At 36.8% G+C, this 18,519-nt stretch overlaps 4 protein-coding genes across 5 annotated transcripts; 1 reads left to right on the top strand and 3 right to left on the bottom strand.

The window, feature by feature from the left end:
- Positions 1–257: 257 nt before the first annotated feature.
- Positions 258–6,837, bottom strand: CFM2 (CRM family member 2). The gene is given in 14 exon segments (XM_011100227.3): positions 258–1,093; positions 1,095–1,294; positions 1,376–1,506; positions 1,717–1,948; positions 2,043–2,294; positions 2,553–2,654; positions 2,756–2,812; positions 2,898–2,957; positions 3,509–3,801; positions 3,942–4,098; positions 4,184–4,483; positions 4,677–4,807; positions 5,163–5,688; positions 6,053–6,837. Coding segments are annotated over 14 exon segments (3,228 nt in total). The 5' UTR covers positions 6,764–6,837; the 3' UTR covers positions 258–1,017.
- Positions 6,838–7,472: 635 nt separating this feature from the next.
- Positions 7,473–9,737, bottom strand: LOC105177176 (Pyridoxamine 5'-phosphate oxidase family protein). Of its 2 annotated transcripts, XM_011100228.3 has the most exons (6): positions 9,492–9,735; positions 8,969–9,004; positions 8,630–8,831; positions 8,191–8,269; positions 7,913–8,030; positions 7,473–7,732 (listed from the first exon to the last, which is right to left on the bottom strand). In XM_011100228.3, exons 1-6 carry the CDS (start codon positions 9,668–9,670, stop codon positions 7,696–7,698), a joined length of 651 nt encoding a protein of 216 aa, XP_011098530.1. In that variant the 5' UTR covers positions 9,671–9,735; the 3' UTR covers positions 7,473–7,695. The 2 variants fall into 2 exon arrangements, with proteins under 2 accessions (XP_011098530.1, XP_088740653.1); XM_088884527.1 differs by lacking the exon at positions 7,473–7,732 and having other exon boundaries at positions 7,784–8,030; positions 9,492–9,737.
- A 3,197-nt stretch (positions 9,738–12,934) lies between these two features.
- LOC105177177 (peroxidase 29) lies at positions 12,935–14,362 on the top strand. Its single transcript, XM_011100231.3, has 3 exons — positions 12,935–13,163; positions 13,237–13,600; positions 13,753–14,362. The coding sequence occupies exons 1-3, from the start codon at positions 12,945–12,947 to the stop codon at positions 14,151–14,153; spliced, it is 984 nt and encodes a 327-aa protein (XP_011098533.1). The 5' UTR covers positions 12,935–12,944; the 3' UTR covers positions 14,154–14,362.
- A 218-nt stretch (positions 14,363–14,580) lies between these two features.
- Positions 14,581–17,343, bottom strand: LOC105177178 (protein NRT1/ PTR FAMILY 5.9). Its single transcript, XM_011100232.3, has 4 exons — positions 17,054–17,343; positions 16,743–16,960; positions 15,614–16,131; positions 14,581–15,523 (listed from the first exon to the last, which is right to left on the bottom strand). The coding sequence occupies exons 1-4, from the start codon at positions 17,091–17,093 to the stop codon at positions 14,713–14,715; spliced, it is 1,587 nt and encodes a 528-aa protein (XP_011098534.1). The 5' UTR covers positions 17,094–17,343; the 3' UTR covers positions 14,581–14,712.
- Positions 17,344–18,519: the final 1,176 nt, after the last annotated feature.

The raw sequence follows: 18,519 nt of genomic DNA, 5'->3' as shown, positions 1-18,519 counted from the left end.
GAATAAAATAGTTTCCCTCACAGTAATATTTCTTGAGAATGTACCAAATCTAACACGCCTTTTTTCTGGTCCTTAGAGAAGTTCAGATAATTACAACAAAAATTATCAAAACAGGGCCGCCCAATGGCAATATTGAAAATACATATAACCTTTCCCTGAATATTTCTACACAAGTTCAATGCTCCAATATCTAACATGATAATTGAATCAAACTTGTACACACAAAATGAAAAAAAAAAAAACAGGAAGTTGGAGTATTTGTTCCAAATTTTATTGTTTAATATATATACACATACAATGGGTACAAAAATTACATGAATGATTTTACTTGACGATAAAATTATATGTTAAGAGGCATATATAAAATGTAATAACATTAGAAATGGAAAATTCAAATGGTAACAAAGGGAGGGTGCAGGCATGCGTCACACACGCGGCGACCAAAGGGGAAAACAGTGCAGTAAAATGTGATTTCCCAGAGCATGTAAGACTGCACAAATTGGGTCATGCCGAGTACGTTTACTACTTTGAAGTCAAATCGGGGATGCAGAGATGTGGAGCATAATTGATATCTTCTTCACATGAGGGCTACAGCTTCAGCTTCAGCTTCAGCATCAGGGTCCACTTCCAAATTGTGTACATACAACAAAGATGGCAATGCTCTGTACAGATTCCTGAACTATATCAGAAACAAGTTGATAAGAGCTTATTATGCCTAGAAATGACAAAAGCCCATCATCACGCCGGTTCCCACCTTACAATTCATGCCACTGTTGCCGAAGCTGTTTTCTCACTTGCTAACATTTTATTTCTTTAGCATGAACTAGCTACTTCCCACCACATATATAATACCACCTGTAAGTAATTATCTTTGCTTTGGGTGGTCACCAGCTAGAAAGAGATTAGACTTTTGCTCCTCTTCTAACAAAAAAGATTCACGTAGATATGCCTTTTGTCTTGGACGGTAGACCTTGCGAGGAGAAATGAGCTCCTAAACATCGGATTCATCGCATATGGTTAAAGGAGCATTAGAGAATAAGCAACTAGCTGTTCGTCTGTAGCATTTAATGCTACGTGTTCATCATTGAGACTTCAAACCGCACTCCAATCTTATAGCTGATATGAGCTCGGGAGATATGTGCTGCCGAGCCTTCGCCTCCCCACGGGCTGAGTCATTTTTCAAATCTTTATTCACCTTTCCACTAGCTTGGTCGGGCTCCACTCCTGATCCCCACCCTCTATAGAGTATCACTTTGCTAGGTTCTTGAGACACAAGAACAGCACCAGTCGCTTGCTGAGAACATAAGTGAACAGAACGATTCTTTAGTTTCACAATCTAAATCAGTTTAAGAACTTAAAATCCCAACATACAGACCTCCAGATTGTAGATCACTTCCCGGACTGACGTCCCTTTTGCTCTGCCTTTGATATTCACTATGGCTAGAGGATGCTTTTCAAAGTGTGCCTTTATTGCTTTAGCAACTCCAGTGACGACATTGCTCTTTCCTAACGTAGCAATGGTAGAAGAGGTCAAATATTATTCATCACACAGTGTACAATTTGTAGAGTAATAAAACAATAGTAACTTCAAATCCTTGCAAAGAAACATTGGTGAACTTTGTCTCTCAGAAAAACTAAGTCTTAGCTTAGAGTCTTAGACAACTATAATTAAAAAGAGCAAAAGCCACAAAATGTGCAGGATGGTATCAGTATTACCTACAGCAAGCACAGGTAGTTTCTTCATTTTAAGAGCCTGCTTTCTTAGAAGCAGCCTCTCTCTGTTTGAAAGCTGCAAAGCTCGGAAGGGCATTGCTGCTGTTGCCTCGCTCAATGCTTTCTTCACGGATGGTTCTAATTCAACATTCTGGAAACCACCAGTACTGGAATCCCTACCTCCAGTGTGAGACTGGATACAAGTAGTGGTTGAAGAGCTTGTTCGATCTTGGAACTATAAAATCAACATCAAATTAGAAATTTATTCAGAAGATATTTATTCATAACACCAAATAAAAAGATGAATCCACACTTATTTTAGGATTTACCCTGAGACTAGATGAAAGTTCAATATGTCCACTTTGCTCATTTATGCTTAAAAGGCCCTTGGTTTCCTGAGGTAATGATCTGGGCTGGAGCTCCTCTTCTGTTGTTTCAAACAAATAATTGCCTTTAACAGCAGAATGTAAAGACACATAGCCTGATGAGTCCTGTTGAACAATATCCTCAGAGTCTTTTGCAGTGTGCATCAAATCCTCTGGGTCCTTAGATGTGTCATCTGTTCCAGGGCTGTCTCTAGCCTTCCAACCATTACAAGTGAACTATCTTAAGTATTTTGCACTGAGAAAAGGAATACCATAAAGAAAATGGAAAAAAACATATAAATTCACTTGTACATGGATGAAGGGCCAAATTAGCATACTTTTATCATTATTTACTTACAAATTTCAACCGCACACCGAGTCAAAATTCCAAGAAGATAAATTTGTAGATTCTACAGGTAAAGAAGGACAGACATATTTAAAATATATCCAGAGCAGTTATATGCTAGTTTTTACCTCATTGGCAAGCTCTCCAAAGTAAGACTGGTGGGCACTTTCAGGATCTTGATGAAGTGCTTTATCTTTGTTGTAATGATTTTTACTATTCTTCTGGTCAACCTAGATGACAATAGTATAAGTAAAGCATAGCCTAAATGGTCAAATTCATAAAACAGAACGAAAAGAGTGTGGATCAGTATAAATTATCAAATATAACTTACAAATCCAAGTTCCAAATCTTTTGTCAACTGCATATCATTGGGATCACCTTCTTTGGCCTGGCATAAGATATAGCTGTAAATTACTATCACATTCAATTGATAAATAAATTGGCTGCGAATGAAAAAACCAGAATAAATGTACCATTTGGAGCTTCATTTCGTCAATATTCCTGCTGAGCTTTAAAACATGTAGTTTCAAGGACTGCATCATATAGAAAAGATGCATAAGACAGTAGCTAACATCAGCTGTTTGCCATGTCAAGAAAAGTAAGGGACTGAACGAAAGAGGGAAATAGAAAAGAAAAGAGACACGATAAAATATTTAACAGAACTACTACACATGAGAAGATAGTATCTGAGCTTCATTAACAGATAGATTTTTGTAATCTGCAGAGAAAAACACCAAAGGGAAGCATTTACATATGCAAACAACATAGAGAACATCAAAGTATTGCATAAAAATACTGCTGTTATTGCCTCAATATTAGGACTGGACTTCCGTAAGATAATGTTAATGAGATTAAACAAACATTCTTTTAGCATATTTTGTGTTCCTCAAAGAAACAGGCAAAATGTTCATTTGATTTCTTTAATATAGTTGGCATTATTTTATCCCGGAACAGAAAGGATCCTTTTCTCTGTGTTTGTGCTTGGCTCGACTTGGGACAACACAAAAAGATTGAACTGATTCCCTTGAGGTCCTTAAAGAGGAAAATAAAAGCTTAGTCTCTTATTAGACATATGCAACTATACCTCACGGCGTTGTGCCTCTAGCGAACGTCTCATTGCTTCTCGTTTACTCAGAAGTGTCTGAGGCCTCAAAGAAGCAGGGCGTGTATAGTTTTTTCCACGATATACAATGATTGCATAACCTTTACTAACTCGCTCAACTGCTACTAATATGCCACCACTTTCAGCTTCTAAAGTCCGTGCTATTTCATGAATCTCTTTGATGTTCCTCCTGCCAATACATACCTTCACCAGTTCCCTATATTTCCAGTGCAGATGCATGTTTTCGATTGTTCCATCAAAAACTCCTCGACGACCTGAGATGAAAAGAGAATTGGTCAAAAGATAAAATGCATTTATTTTTACTTAGACCCCCACTATTTAGATTTCAAAATGGCTAGTATATGTCAAACACTAGTTTCTCTAAGGGAGGACTCCCGCATAGTAAAACACTGACCCAACAGTAGGAAAGGTTTCATCCTCAAACCCACTTTTCTCAGCATGTATCTTTCTTCTTCAGTTATACCCTCTTTATCTATCTCAGGTGGTTGAGGCATCTCTTCTTTCTCTAGCTCTGCCAAAAGCTTCTCTGCCCTGGCCTTTTTTGCTAAGGCCTTCAACCAATCCAAACATCAACATCATGCACCGAAAACGAGTTGGGAAATAATTGGATGTGTATGGACATTGATCAATGCCTACCATGGATAACTTGGTACTTGTTCTCTCCATTGCTGCCTGTGAGAACTTCAGCTTCCTTTCTTCAGATTTTTGGTTACATTCTTCATCATGCTCAGCTTCAGCAGCATATTCCTTGGTTCCATGTTTAATTTCCTTTGCATCCAAAATCGGTGAGTTCCCTGTCCTGGTTTTTGACATATCTATCCCGTATTTCCTCCGCTCTTCTATAGCTGAAGAGACTGCAGCTGGTAAAAAATCCTTTCCCCGATAGAAAGCAATGAATTCGTTATCCCTTGACAGTAAGGTTCCTCCAGTCAACCACTGCAGGAGTTTTCAAGTATATAGATATCTCTGAAAAAATTCCAGACAATAAACTACTAAAGAAGAATTGCACAATCTACCACATAAATTCAACAGATACCAGAAAGGCAGAAGATATAACAGCAGAAGCTATGTTGCTTATATACACCACTATGATAAGCATTAACTGCTCGAATCAGACAAGGTCACAAACCTTTAGTTCTTCAGCCATCAATTCACTGTTTGTGTTTTGAACTCCCCTTTTTATAGCAATTTTGGCAATTTCACATTTCTCCCAGAGCTTAACAATGGCGGCAGCCAATCCTTGAAGCTTCCTATTTCTGCCTGAGAATAAGACAAGTAAAGAAGATATGAGTCAGCTGGAAATATTGACTACTTCTTGTGACTACCAAGATTTCATTTTATATATAATTCTGATTCCCAAGAGTTTCAAATAACCTCACTAATACAGGTTTCCTGAAGGGTCTCCAAGAGGTTGTCATGGCATGTAAAACCATCTTGACACTAAGGTAAATGTCATCAGACCAAAATTGCAACTTCACAGGACTAACATTAAAAAATAGGATAGGGGAAAAACAGGTCTGACCTAATGCAAATGTCAGGGTTGACCACGTCCCTATTATGTTGGTAATAATATAATAGTTTAGGTATGAATCTGGAGAAGGACAAGATAACTAACCTAGAGCAAAATGGCATGGTAAAGGCCGACCGAGTCTCCGTAATGTAGTCATTTCATCGTTTGTCAGTTTAGGTTTAACTCCGTAGGGAAGTAGACGGAATGGTCTCTTATATCCAGGAACTACTGCTGGCAAAAGATCAGCATCAACAGGCAAAGGATCACATCCCCACCAATCACTGAAACGTGGGCCAAGTCCTTCTAGCAGAGTATCAACTTCGTCAGCAAGCTCTGCCTCCCCAGGAAGCTGGAAGCGAACTCTATTTGGCAAACCTACCCCTTGTATTAAGGGTAGATGAGAAATGTGTGTGCCAGAGTTCAGTCTACGAGATTCCACAGCGTCGGTGACTGGTGACTGCTCATCCGTTTTACCAACTATTCCTTGATCCTTGTCTATATTAGGAGATTCTTCAGAAGAAGAGTCATTTGATAATTCATCAGTCAGAAAGTACGGATACTTGTAATCAGATCCTCTGTACAATATTATATTACTTCCAGATCTCCAAATAACTAGACCTCCCGTTTTTCTCTGAAATGTTCCCAATTAATTTGGTGTTAGATAAAACATATTACACTTAGATTTCAAAATAATTTGCCAAGCAGAGACAAGCATTTTACATATGAGATAATATTAATCATTGAATTGACTGCTGAGATACCTCATGCAAGATTGTTTTCAATACATGGATAATTTCATATTTAGACTAAAATTGTGACGCTCTACCCACAGATAGATGATTCCAGCACAATAAAATTTCTCAAATATGTTTTGATAGGATTCAATTCGATATGACCAGTATACTAAGTCTTAGTAACTCCAAGTTTTTCCATTGCTTGCATATATTGTCATTCACTCAAATTTCGAACAATATTAAAGTCGAAACACATCGAACCTCCAATAACTCATGAGTCCTCTTCATATTCAGCCTGCATATATCCTCGCACGTAATCTTCACGAGCTCGGACCGCCTCCATCGCTCGTGAATCCCATTCACAATCCCTTCCGTGATTCCAGCTTTCCCTACCTTCAACTTCTTCTTCAGTCCAATCCCAATACTCCTCAGCCTCCTGAGCTCATCCTTCGGCAACGTAAGCTCCGCCAAACTTGGAGCACTCTCCTTCTTTCCCTCCCTGCGTTTCCTAATCCTCTCTTTCTCCTCCTCCTCCAAAACCCCGCGCCTTAACTCATGAAACCTCCGTATCGCATTCCCCGACCCGGGGTCAGGAATCGGGTTCTCCGGCGTGCTCCAGCTCGGGTCCAGTGTATGCCCGACTCGAAACTTCGGCAAACGGGTAGGGAACGGGATAAAAATTTCTCCAGGAGAATTGGGTCCAGGAGGTAATGTTTCATCATCATTATCATTGCTACTTTCTTCTACGTATCCAAGGCTACGGAGTTTCTCCGCTATTCGATGGATGGCGGACGCCGGAAGAGTCTGGCTGTCCGCCCCGGATGCGGCAACGGAAATAGAAGCTCGCCGGCGGAAGGGTTTAAACAGAAAATTTGGATAATGATAACTTGGAATTCCAAACGAGGGTTTTAGAAGGGTTGTGGAAGGGAGAAAGGAGAAATGACGATCGCAATTGCAGAGAGAAACCAACATTTCGCAGTTAATTTATCTAGAGCAAGATAACGAGAGAAAATTCCATTTGAGCTAAGCATTGAACTCAAAAGATGCCACTCATCAGTTTAACAGCTTTTCTCTATTGGTTAAATTGCACTTCGGTCCCCCAAGTTTATTCCCACATCTAAAAAGACCAAATTCTTTGAATAATTTGATTTTACCCTTCAGAACATGACAAACTAAACTAATGTCAAGAACCGTTGATGTTGTTTTTGTACGGAACAGATAATTTCAATTAATAAATTGGTATAAGAGATAAAGACATGAATTGTCAGTGAAACGAACTTTTTGTAAAAACGTCTTGAATTAAATTTAAAGATGTAACAAACTACAACTAAACAATTATCATGATATATATGGTATATATCTCATTTCGAATTACATTTAATTTAATTATATTTTGTTGTTTTTGAAACATCACACGGATATTAATCACCTGCACATTATCATATCCTTTCAAAACATAAATGATTTCTCTAAGAGGGACAAACGTAGTCCCTCCATTCATGTAAGCATTCCCAGAAACTTCAGAGTCAGGGTTAAAGAGTTACAATCATAATCATCAGGACATGTAATGAGCTGTGCAGATAGTGTTGAGGTCATTACACAGCTCCAATGTTTCCAATATAATCACTCCGAACAGTTTCCAGGCAATGTTATTGGAATCAGTAAATTTATGACATTAATCTGAAGGAAGAATTACACAGCACAGTTTTTCATACATTTCAAATGGGTGAATGAATTAAAAAAGACTGCACAGACAATGGTTTTTATTTACAATTTGGTTATTTGTGTGATTTCCCCAAGCATCTGGCTGGAGGGTTTAATGATATCGACAAATGCACATGGAAGCAAGAGAGATCCACTTGTTCTGTTGATTATATCAGAAACCATCATGGAATGAACTGTGATCAAGCAGTTGCATCTGCTATGAGTGTTTGTTTATCCCTGTAGATGAAAGAGCCTGTGTGTGAGTAAACTGATGAACGAGGTGCCAAAGAACAAGAAACTATGAGGACGACAGTTTTATTTCAATTTCTGTAATTATTACATCCCGTACAGGACGAAGCTCTTATTTACTCTTGTAACTAATTAACAAGAAAAAGGCTAATGTTCCTCAAAACTCACATCTTGGCATGGAGGTATTGTTCCACTGTAAGAGGCTTAGGACCCCCAAACCAATTGATCATAAAGATATTTTCAATCTCTAATTTGAAGACCTGGAAATTGTGACTTTTGGGCCAGCCTGCCAAAGTTCCAAAGCATAGATAAGTCAGAAACGGCATATTTTGACAGCAAAAAATGCAGAAAATACCATATCTTGATGGCCGGAAAACGGCATCCAACAATACATTCACAGAATGACAAAATAGCAGCTGTAGCTGTTTCTGGAGATGTTCTCTTACCTTTCATCTCAGGGTGCTTCGTGAACAGCGCAGTTTGAGCAAATTCAGCTTCCTTAGAAGTTCCCTCAAGTAATTTTAACTGAAACTCCAACCGTCAAGTGAAAGTTACACTAATATATCAACACACAAATGATCCACGTACCAGAAACACTTAGTTTATAGGCAAGGGTCTGATGATTGTAACAAATATATGTTGGATGCCAGTTTACTTTTGTTTCCACATAAACCAATGTCAAATTAATGACCAAACAGCAAATTATAACAACTCAATCTTAGCATGATGCATGTCAAAATCTGCTTGTGAGCACCAGCATAAGTTTAGCAGAACACAAGAGTAAAGGTAAAGAAACAAACATTCTAAGAGCAGACTAAGAGATGCAAACAAGCATGAAGATGGAGATGCTATATCCTTCATTAAATGAAGTAATTGAGGAATCACCTTTCCTACGAGCGTTATCTTAGCACAAGTGGGGTTCTCAGGGTCTTTCTTGCCACAAGTCCCAAGGTTATATTCGCTTATCGTGAAGGACGATCTCTGGTCTTTCAAAGCATTACTCGCTGTTGGATCAAGGGCAGTGAGGTAGAAGTAGGGAATGCCTTTTCCTTTGTCCGGTAAGCCATCGCTGAATGAGACCACATTCCTGCAAAGGATTCAGATTTTTCATACATAAGCAGAACCGTTGTGTAGACCACCAGAAATTCCAGATGAAACACCTGAATAGTTTTTCAATCAATTGGGAAAACAGCTTATAACGATTTGGATTCAATCAAGACATACCCAAATGGCGCACCTCCCCAGTCACTGGATATTGTGCTGCACATTAAATGGAATACATCAGCTTTTCAGTGTAAATGGTGTTTAATTTCGTATAGGTTTTCGCATGAAACGTGATGTTTGGATTAATTAATGAGATGGTATTTTATTGCAAAACTGTATCGTCAAATCAATATATTTACAATTAGAATTCGTATAAACAAGTATGCTTTCACTTTAATTACCATTTCAACTGAAAATGAGAACATAAACAAACAGGCAAGTTCAAACCTCCAACATATACAAGTCAGACACTAACAACCGACAACAAAACAAATAACCAAGCATTTTTCTCTAGTTATTCGGATCACTCATCAGTTATGCAGCAAAAATCAGACAAATCCATTAGATTACAATCTCCAGTTGCCCCAAAATTGGAGCATATTCATTCAATCAAAAAACAGGATAACCCGCATGCTTCTTAGCTCAATTATCAAATTCGAAAAACATGAATGATGAAACAATAGAGAAGAGAATACGCGATTACTTGAGGACACCCCAAGAACTTTGAGAAACCAACCACCGAGCGAAGGCCGCCGCGTTATCAGGGCGAGGCCTGGCCGGTGACATCAGCAACGGGCGCCCATGTACGGATTCTTGGAAGAATCCCAAAACAAGAAAGGAGGGAAGAACAAAGGAACAAAAGAACCCATTGTTAAATTTCATGGTTTTTTATTGTTTTCTGCAATCTGCCAAAGACATGGAAAAGAAGATGAAAGAGTACAGTCATTTTATATACATGGAAACTCCTTTTATTTTCTTTTTCCTTTTTCTTTATTGTACAATCATTTCTTGCATCATTGTGATTTTATATTCAAGTGATTATTATTTTTTTTTGGTAATTTTTATATTAAAGTGATCCAAAGGCCGTTCCCAGCAATATTTCCTGGGGATAAAAAGAAAAAAGAAAAAAATGCTTTTGCTTTCTATGATATTTATTTTTAGTGGGTGTTGGATTTTGTAGGATAAATATGAATCTTGATCAACTAATAACCACCATTGGATCTCAATATCTAGGAAAGGATGGCTCACATTTTTAAATTTATATTTTATATACATATATGTGTTATTATAAAAAATATATAATAAATAGATCAAAATTTACAGATTGAGGGCCAGATTTTGTTTTTGAAATTTATGTTTCATGTTCATAAATTTATATATTTATCTATTATTTATATAATAAATGTAATTAAATATAATAATAACTTTTGGATAAGAAAGTTTTAAACATAATGGTCCATTTTAGATATATATTTTCATATACAGATATAATAATTATAATATATTTATATATATTGAAAAAATGGCCCATGACCATTTTTGTCATAAGCCCAGCCAACATTACCTAACCTACACACTTTGGATGATAGTCTACTCATATCCCTCTCTAATTCATTTCTGGGCTTAAACTCAACTCGTCTGCCTTGACTCGTTGACCTGACCCACTGATCCGACTCGATTACTTTTATATTTATTACCCCTCTCCTGTAAATGAAATTCTAGATCTAAATTTTCGTGTAATATTAAGAATTTTATGACTCATAATTTGCTGTAATAATTGATTAGGGCATCTGACTTCATGGGACTCCTACTGCTGGTTACTCCCAACAATTTATATCATAATATTCAAAATAATAATAACAAATTACTGTTCACTAAAATAGTGGTTGATTTTTTGCATTTATCCTTTTTTTATTTGGTATTATCCTCTTTCATCTTATATCACTTTAAGAGGAGTAAAGCTGCGAGGAAGGGTTGCGGTCGTCTGCAACCGAGTACCCAAAAGTAGGATGCGCCTGCTTTTGGGGAATAACACGATTATTTGGCATACAGGTGGGACCCATGAAGCATGGGTTTGTACATATGACTAGCGACTTTCCAATTTTATCTTATCTTTTCGTCACATGGAAATCCAATGCCAAGCTATCCTAACTTTAATGCATTCGCCTTGTTGGAATTTTCCCTCCGATTTTATTATTGTTTTGTATTTTTTTTAATTTTAAGTTTATTATATATACACACACTATTTATTTTTTATAGTAAAATTTAAAATAAAATATTCAATGCATTTAAAATAGAAAAATAAATAATTGCATCCTCCTTCCCTAAAATTTTGTGAATTACACGTATACCCTTATAATTTGGGAAATTACATCTAGAGCTCCTGGTATTTGCTTCGTCTAACTAACAAGTTCATTCGTTAGTTACAACACATTGAATTTACTGATATTAAAAAATAATGAATGAAAATTAATATTTACCGACGATTGACTTATTACTAACTTATTGCAAGTCAAATAATTTTTTTCCGACTAAACTATTCTTATAACTGTGAAAATATACCTCATTGCATGCATTAAAACGTAAAAACATATAACGATAATTTGGTCATAAAAAAATTTATTGGACTTGCAATGAATCAGTAATAAGACAACTAGGGTTAAATATATATATATATATATTTCTTTCTGATTTTTTTATTAATATCAACAAATTCGGAGAATTGTGACTAACAAAGGGATTTTATTTGTTAAACGAAAGCAGACTTTAAGGATGTTAGATGTAATTTTCTAAACCACAGGGAGTTTACATGTAATTATACTTAACCTTAGGGGAGGGGAGTATAATTATCCCTAGAAAAAAATATATATCATGTTTTTATTTATTTTCAAGTGTTTTGTTTTATTTTATGATGATATAAATGAAAACAGTGTGTATGATTTCTAGATAGCTGAAAATAATTTAAAACATGTTGTATGTTTTTTTTTTTTTTTGGATTAATGTAAGACAAACATTACTGTTTATTATCAAATTATGTTTCATATATACGTATTTATATATGCATCTATGATTTAGTTTGTAGATGGATTAAATTGTATATATTATGTATTATATTTTAATAGAAAATCATTGACTAAAAATATTAATTGTGTCTATTTAAATATTAATATGAATATAATAAATACTTATTTTTTTTAATAAAAAAATTATTATTTAATTATGAAACCCTCTTTGTGTTTTTAAAACCCAGCCAAATCCCTTTTGTGTCTAAATATAGTGCCCCCCCCCCCCCACCCTCCGCCACCAGTCCCCTAACCCTTGCTGCCCACCCCAACGCAGAAAGGGGATTAAAACAATTAATTATATTTGAATTAAAATTGTTAATTATAAATTTAATTATTTTAATTCCAATTGTTATGAATATGAATAATTAAGAACATTAATTAATCATGGAAAATGTTTTATTGTTGATGAATTTAATTTATTATATAAGTAACATACTTAATTATTTTTAGTTCAAAACTTTTATTTAAATTAAAATGATAAGTTATGAATTTAATAAATATTGAATTATTTTTTCGACTGAGAGAAAAAGGGAGGGAGACAATAATAAATGTTTGGATTGGATCCAAACATTATGGACAGCCCAATTTCTGGTCTTCACAACAAACGGATGTAGACACACAGCCTCATCAGTTTATGCCCAATTTCATCGGGCGGATAGCATATAAACAAACACACCCACAGCCCATATTGACTTTTGGAGAGGATATAATGATAGTTTGCTAATTTATAATATCATAGGGGGATAAATTGCATTAAGCCCTGTATTATTCATTGACCTTTGATTGTAATAAAATGAATTGCATTTATAATTTGCATTATGAAACAATTAAATCCTATAATTTACAATATTAATTATGTTATAGTACAATGTTATTTAAGGTCAGGTTGTCGTAATAAATGAAATCATCGTTGAATAGTTTCGACAATTTTGACTTAATAAATGAAACGAATATTGATAATATTGTAGTCAAATTAACATTACAAAAAAATATTATGGAAATCTCATTTAATACGAGTCAATAGTCCCTCGTCTACGCAACGTTCTATAAATTAAACCCCATAAAATTTCAAAACATGGATATCAAGAAGCATGGATTTAGGCCTAGTATTTTTAGCCATTTTTGCACTCTTTTATCCTCCTCTCGGAGCTAAAGGATTGCCATCTAATGGACTCTCCTACGGCTACTACCAAAAAACGTGCCCGCAAGTTGAGAAAATCGTCAGAGATTCTATGAACGCTTTCTCCTCAGCTAATCCCAACACCACCGCAGCTATTCTAAGACTCGTGTTTCACGACTGTCAAGTTGGGGTATATTTCTCATTTCGTCATAATTTTGTTCAATTAACTGAAACTTACTTTACTATTTTGTGGACACGTGTAGGGCTGTGATGGCTCCGTTCTCCTGAATATAAAGGACCCACAGCATCAGGCGGAAATGGACTCGCCAAAGAATTTTGGCATCACGAATAGAGAGGTGATAGACGATATCAAATCGAAGATCGAGACGGCGTGTCCGCAGCGGGTTTCTTGTGCTGACATTTTGGTGTTGGCGGCGCGTGATGCCGTGGCCATTGCCGGCGGACCGACGATCAATGTCCCCTTAGGACGCAGAGATACGACCGTCGCTCATAGCCGCCAAGAAGCAGACGTTGGGCTCCCCAGGAACGAAGTGAATCTCACTAAAGCCATTCAAGTGTTCTCTCAAGAGGTCTCGATTACCTTGGAAGAAACCGCCGCGATTCTAGGTATTCAATTGGAAAATTATTACATTTTCAAGTTTAAGCAGATTACACTACTGGAGGCACGCAGTCATATTTTATTTTCTTAAATTCGTTCTGTAATGAACTTAGCAAAATTTTAAAAAAAGGATGAGTTTTGAAATATTTTTAATTTGCAGGCGCTCACACACTGGGAGTGACTCACTGTGATGGTCTGATGGAGCGATTGTACCAGAACAGCACAGTCTTACCTCCAGGAAGTGAAGCCGAATTCGTCAAATATTTGAAGAAAGTATGTCCAGAAGGAGGTCAAGGCCGATTCACGACAACTTTAAACCTCGATCCGACTCCTCGTACTTTCGATAACAAGTACTATGTAAACGGACTCAACGGCCATGGACTGATTGCACTTGATGCCGAAATGGCAAGGGACCCCAGAAGTGTTAACATTTTCAAAAAATTCGCAAGTGACCAGGATGCGTTTTTCAAAGTGTTTTCCTCGGCTTTTGTGAAAATTACTACGTTAGGTGTGCTGACGGGAGATAAAGGAGTGATCAGGAAGAAATGTAGTGTGTTGTAATTGATTGGCATGGAAATGAAAGTTTACTGTAGTACTGTGTTGAGAAGATGTTTTTTAGTAATCGAATTTTGTATTATTATGTCCTGAAACTTTCTTTCCAAAGTTTAGTTTGCTTCGTCGACAGAAATTTTGTCATGTGTTATCGTTAGTTGTCTCAATCTTATTATAATTTCAGGTAGGGTCGGGGACTAAGCAACGTCAACATCAATTTTAATTATATGAGTTTTGTTACTTTATAAAAGTATGATTTTATAGATGATATTGAGTGAATCCAACAATTCACAATTTATGTAACATCAAATTGTTAGATCACAGGTGACGTGATATCATCATCAAATATTAGTATGGGATCACAATTCATGTGCGTGTAATTCATATGGAGAGCACCAAATTTCCGATGTTCTAGGTGACAGTCAACATGCACAACTTGGACCCCAAGCAAACCGCATGCATGTTTACAAGCATAAAACTCTCTTAGTCGGCTATGGTACATTAACATTGGTAGAAGTCAACTGAACAAACATTATTTACATCGAGCAATGCCCTCCTAGACAACTCCTCATGTTCTATCTCTGAAATATCTACAAAAAGTCACAAAAGCTAGCAAGCTTATCGAGCTTGACAATGCCAAGAACCAGTAGTACTTATCGAGTCGAGCTTTAGTCATGTCGTCGGAGAACCAGCTATCCTGTTTCCCTCTTGAACTCGTCAAATATTCAATCACAGAAATAAGAAATGCGCTCAAGAAACTCCCCACACCAAAAACACTCGTGTATAGAGCTATTCCCATTGTTCTCATTCTCACAGGAACTTCAGAGTAGAAGAATTCTTGCATCCCTACAACAGTGAAGATATCTGAAATCCCCAACAATATGTACTGCGGAAGCAACCAAAAGATGCTAAACGGCACGTCTTCTGACGATACTTTCATGTTTCTACCGATCTCAAGACGTCTCCTTTCTGTAATAGCCGCAATGATCATAGCTATGACTGATAGAAACATCCCGATGCCCATCCTCTGCATCACGGAGATGCCCTTCTCGTTGCGTGTGATATTACGTATGAGGGGAATGAAAAACATGTCGTACCAGGGCATCAGAATGATTATGGATACTGTAATTGCACTCTGCAGCGCAGCTGGTGGGATTTTGAACTTGCTTCCTATGTTTCTCTTCATTGTCATGCCTTGCTTGGTGAAAAACGTTACGGGCTGTTGGAAGATGACCGCAAACATTAGAAGCATAATCCAAACTGGCAACAGGCGCAATACTATCCTTGCAGCTTCAAGAGGAGGCACACATTGTTCTTGACTCTCCCCAAAGCCCGATTCATGATCTATGTCTTGACTGCAAAGTGGTTTCTCCTGAAGTCTAGAAACGAGATCGAATAATCACTATGTATGTAAGTATTAGAAGATTAAAAAGAAGTTAATTTCGTATTAGTTCATAAGAAAGACTTACTCTAACTCAACCTTAGTGTATCCATTGTTCGACAAACCATTCACACCGTTGATCATCTTTGACACACTTGCTTTGATTGCCTGGACAATTTCTTCCAAAGACTTTCCATCAGTAGCCTTACTCTGCTTGTGCATATAGAACCGGTTGCCACACAAGAACATTAGAATCGACACTATCATCGAAAGGGTTGGAATAGCGAATCCTAGTCCCCAACCTACAGTGTCTTGAATATAAGACATAACTGAGACACCAAGGAGGCTGCCACAACACACGCCAAAGTACCACCGTTGGAAAAACAAACTCTTCTTGTTGGAGCTCTGTTCGTCGTTATTATTAGTATGAGGTAATTCATCTTCGTTTTCAAGTTGGTCCGCCCCAAAGGCTTGTAAGGAAGGGTTATAACCCCCTTGCCCAAGCGAAATCATATAGAGAGACCATGATAGGGATGATATTGAATGTACTTTGTTCGTTGGTATCCAAGGCCATCGCACCGCAGTTGATGTCAAAGCTAAAAGCCCCTAATAATCAGCATTGATATCCATCAATATTTCATTACATACTTATCATAGTATTAATTAAAATTGTTACACAAGGAAGAACGCGACAAAAAAATAACCATATGAAGAGCCAGCTCATGACATGATTCTTCGTTGTCTTAATTTTCTTTTTATTTCCTTTGTTTTGAGTTGTGGAGTTGGAGGGAGTGTTTTCACATGCAATACAAGCACATAATCAAGATTCAAATACGAAACCTTGAATAGTCCCGCGGGACGGGGTGTTGATCATAAGCTATAGTTGTCACATCATCCCTTTTGCTGGGTGAAAAAACAGGCATACAAATTTTCACGTACAAAGATAAGTGGATGGTGAGTAGGGCTCCATCACGGGGATAAAGGTGGCTGTCTCTGCATGTAGATTTCCACTAAACCTTCCAATTATCTATTTTTCGGGCACTGAAAGTCGTGAGAGAATCAATGAATAGAGTATAGGCGCAGGTGTAGAAATACACACACAACCAGCATGAACAGAAGATTAAACAAAAAACGACAAAGGAACTAATACTACTACTACTAGTAGCAAGGCCGGCGTGAGATTGTATCATCAACCGTAGAGATCATGTTGAACTCACCGCAGCGTAAAGCACAGAAGAGGCGAAAATTGTGGAGTATCTGTCCCAGTAAGAGTCGGCGAGCGTCGCCACTATGAGCGGCAGCATCGACGTAAATCCCATCCACCCATTCACATATTTCGCGGCTGAAGAATTGCTCATCCCCATAACATCTGTCAGATACGTTACCAAATTGGAAGCCACCCCTTTGAATGCAAATCTCTCCATCCCAGCTATCACTGTTGCAAAACGTATTTCAATATCAATTCCCAACCCATTAATAAAAGAGAAGATCATCCTAAATCAAAGTATGTGTATACATACGGGCTTACCTGTAAGGAGAAAACATGGTTTGTTGAGTCCCATTGACATATGCGGGTGGGAGGAGTTTGGTGGGTAGGTTGTAAGGGAAGTGAGAAATGGTGTGTGATTCTGTTGGAGGGATGATATAAGAAGAAGGTGTGTCAGTCTGAGAGTCGGAGTCGATGGAGATAGACAAAGAAGTAGTCCATCATGGCATGCACATTCTGTTTTAACTCCAACACCATCTGTTTGTTGCTTTTTTCGGAATTTAATTTAATGGGACACTCCCATCCTCACTACTTCAATTCAAACATCTCTTCCCTTCCATTATTATTCACTTTTTTCATTTTCAACTGTGTAAAAAGTTGGTCCTCCACTTTCACACGCCCGGGAATGGACTGCCTTTTCTTTCCTTTTTCTTTTTCATTAAACTTTGGTATAGTCTGTTTTATTTTCTATTTTATGAAATACATATATATGTTTATGTGTATAACATTTTTCATTACATAAAATACATAATGTCATCTTTATATACACAAATAAAATAAGATTTGCACTAAAATATTTAATTAAGATGAGATGGGGATGGCAAAGATAATATTACACCATGTTTTCTAATTAGGTGCCGAGGATAAATACTGTTTTTCATTTATATTCTGTTTTAACATATATATTACAACATAAGGGACACGAAAAATTACATTGGATCAATGAGACGGTAGTTATATGGACAGTAGACAGGGTCATAGTGATGACATGTGTCAATCAATTTACATGTGGGTACGCTCGAAATTGCCATGTATTTTTGCATAAAATCTGGAAGTCAGTTACGGAATCTTGGACGTATACGAATAGGATCACCTCACTTATTTTCTTATCCAAACAATTCATATACGGCACTACTATATGCTCATACTCAATTTAGGATTGTTTCCGGGCGTTTAAAAAAGGTTTTTCCTTTGCAGTTTTTGGTTCTTTAAAAATATTTTTGAAATATTTAGAATATCTGTTTGGTTAAGAAAAGTAATTTTATACTAAAAAGTTAAAAGTGCATTGAGGATGCTTTTAGCTGTTTTGATTTTTTTTTAATAAATATAATTTTATTTTTAATTAATTTGTCCTTATTATAATAATTTTAATTCAATTTTATCGTTTTTAGTTTATCTTAAAAGTTGATATCTAAATTTTCGAATAAGTTGAATAATTTAAGTTTTTTTTATATTTTATGCACTATATATTGTTGCATTCACTTAAATTGTCTGAAGTATTTATGTATTTAAATCTCATCTCAAGCTGGAAGGCTTTGGTAATTAATCCCATGGTATTGAAAGGGTTTGGTGAAGATTAATGAGAAAAAGGCATGCATGCAATCATCAGTCATGCACAGCCCCCTGCCGGGGTGTGGTGTTTCGCATGGCTGCTCACGCCCATCGTGTGTGCAACACATGCCTCTCCACCAACCAACCAAATTGGCACGTCCTTCCTTAACTACTCC

The sequence above is a fragment of the Sesamum indicum genome, linkage group LG9 (genome assembly GCF_026168435.1).
Source record: "Sesamum indicum cultivar Baizhima isolate 11 linkage group LG9, ASM2616843v1, whole genome shotgun sequence".
In the NCBI taxonomy this organism is placed as follows: domain Eukaryota; kingdom Viridiplantae; phylum Streptophyta; class Magnoliopsida; order Lamiales; family Pedaliaceae; genus Sesamum; species Sesamum indicum.
This window is presented reverse-complemented; position numbering and strand designations above follow the sequence as displayed.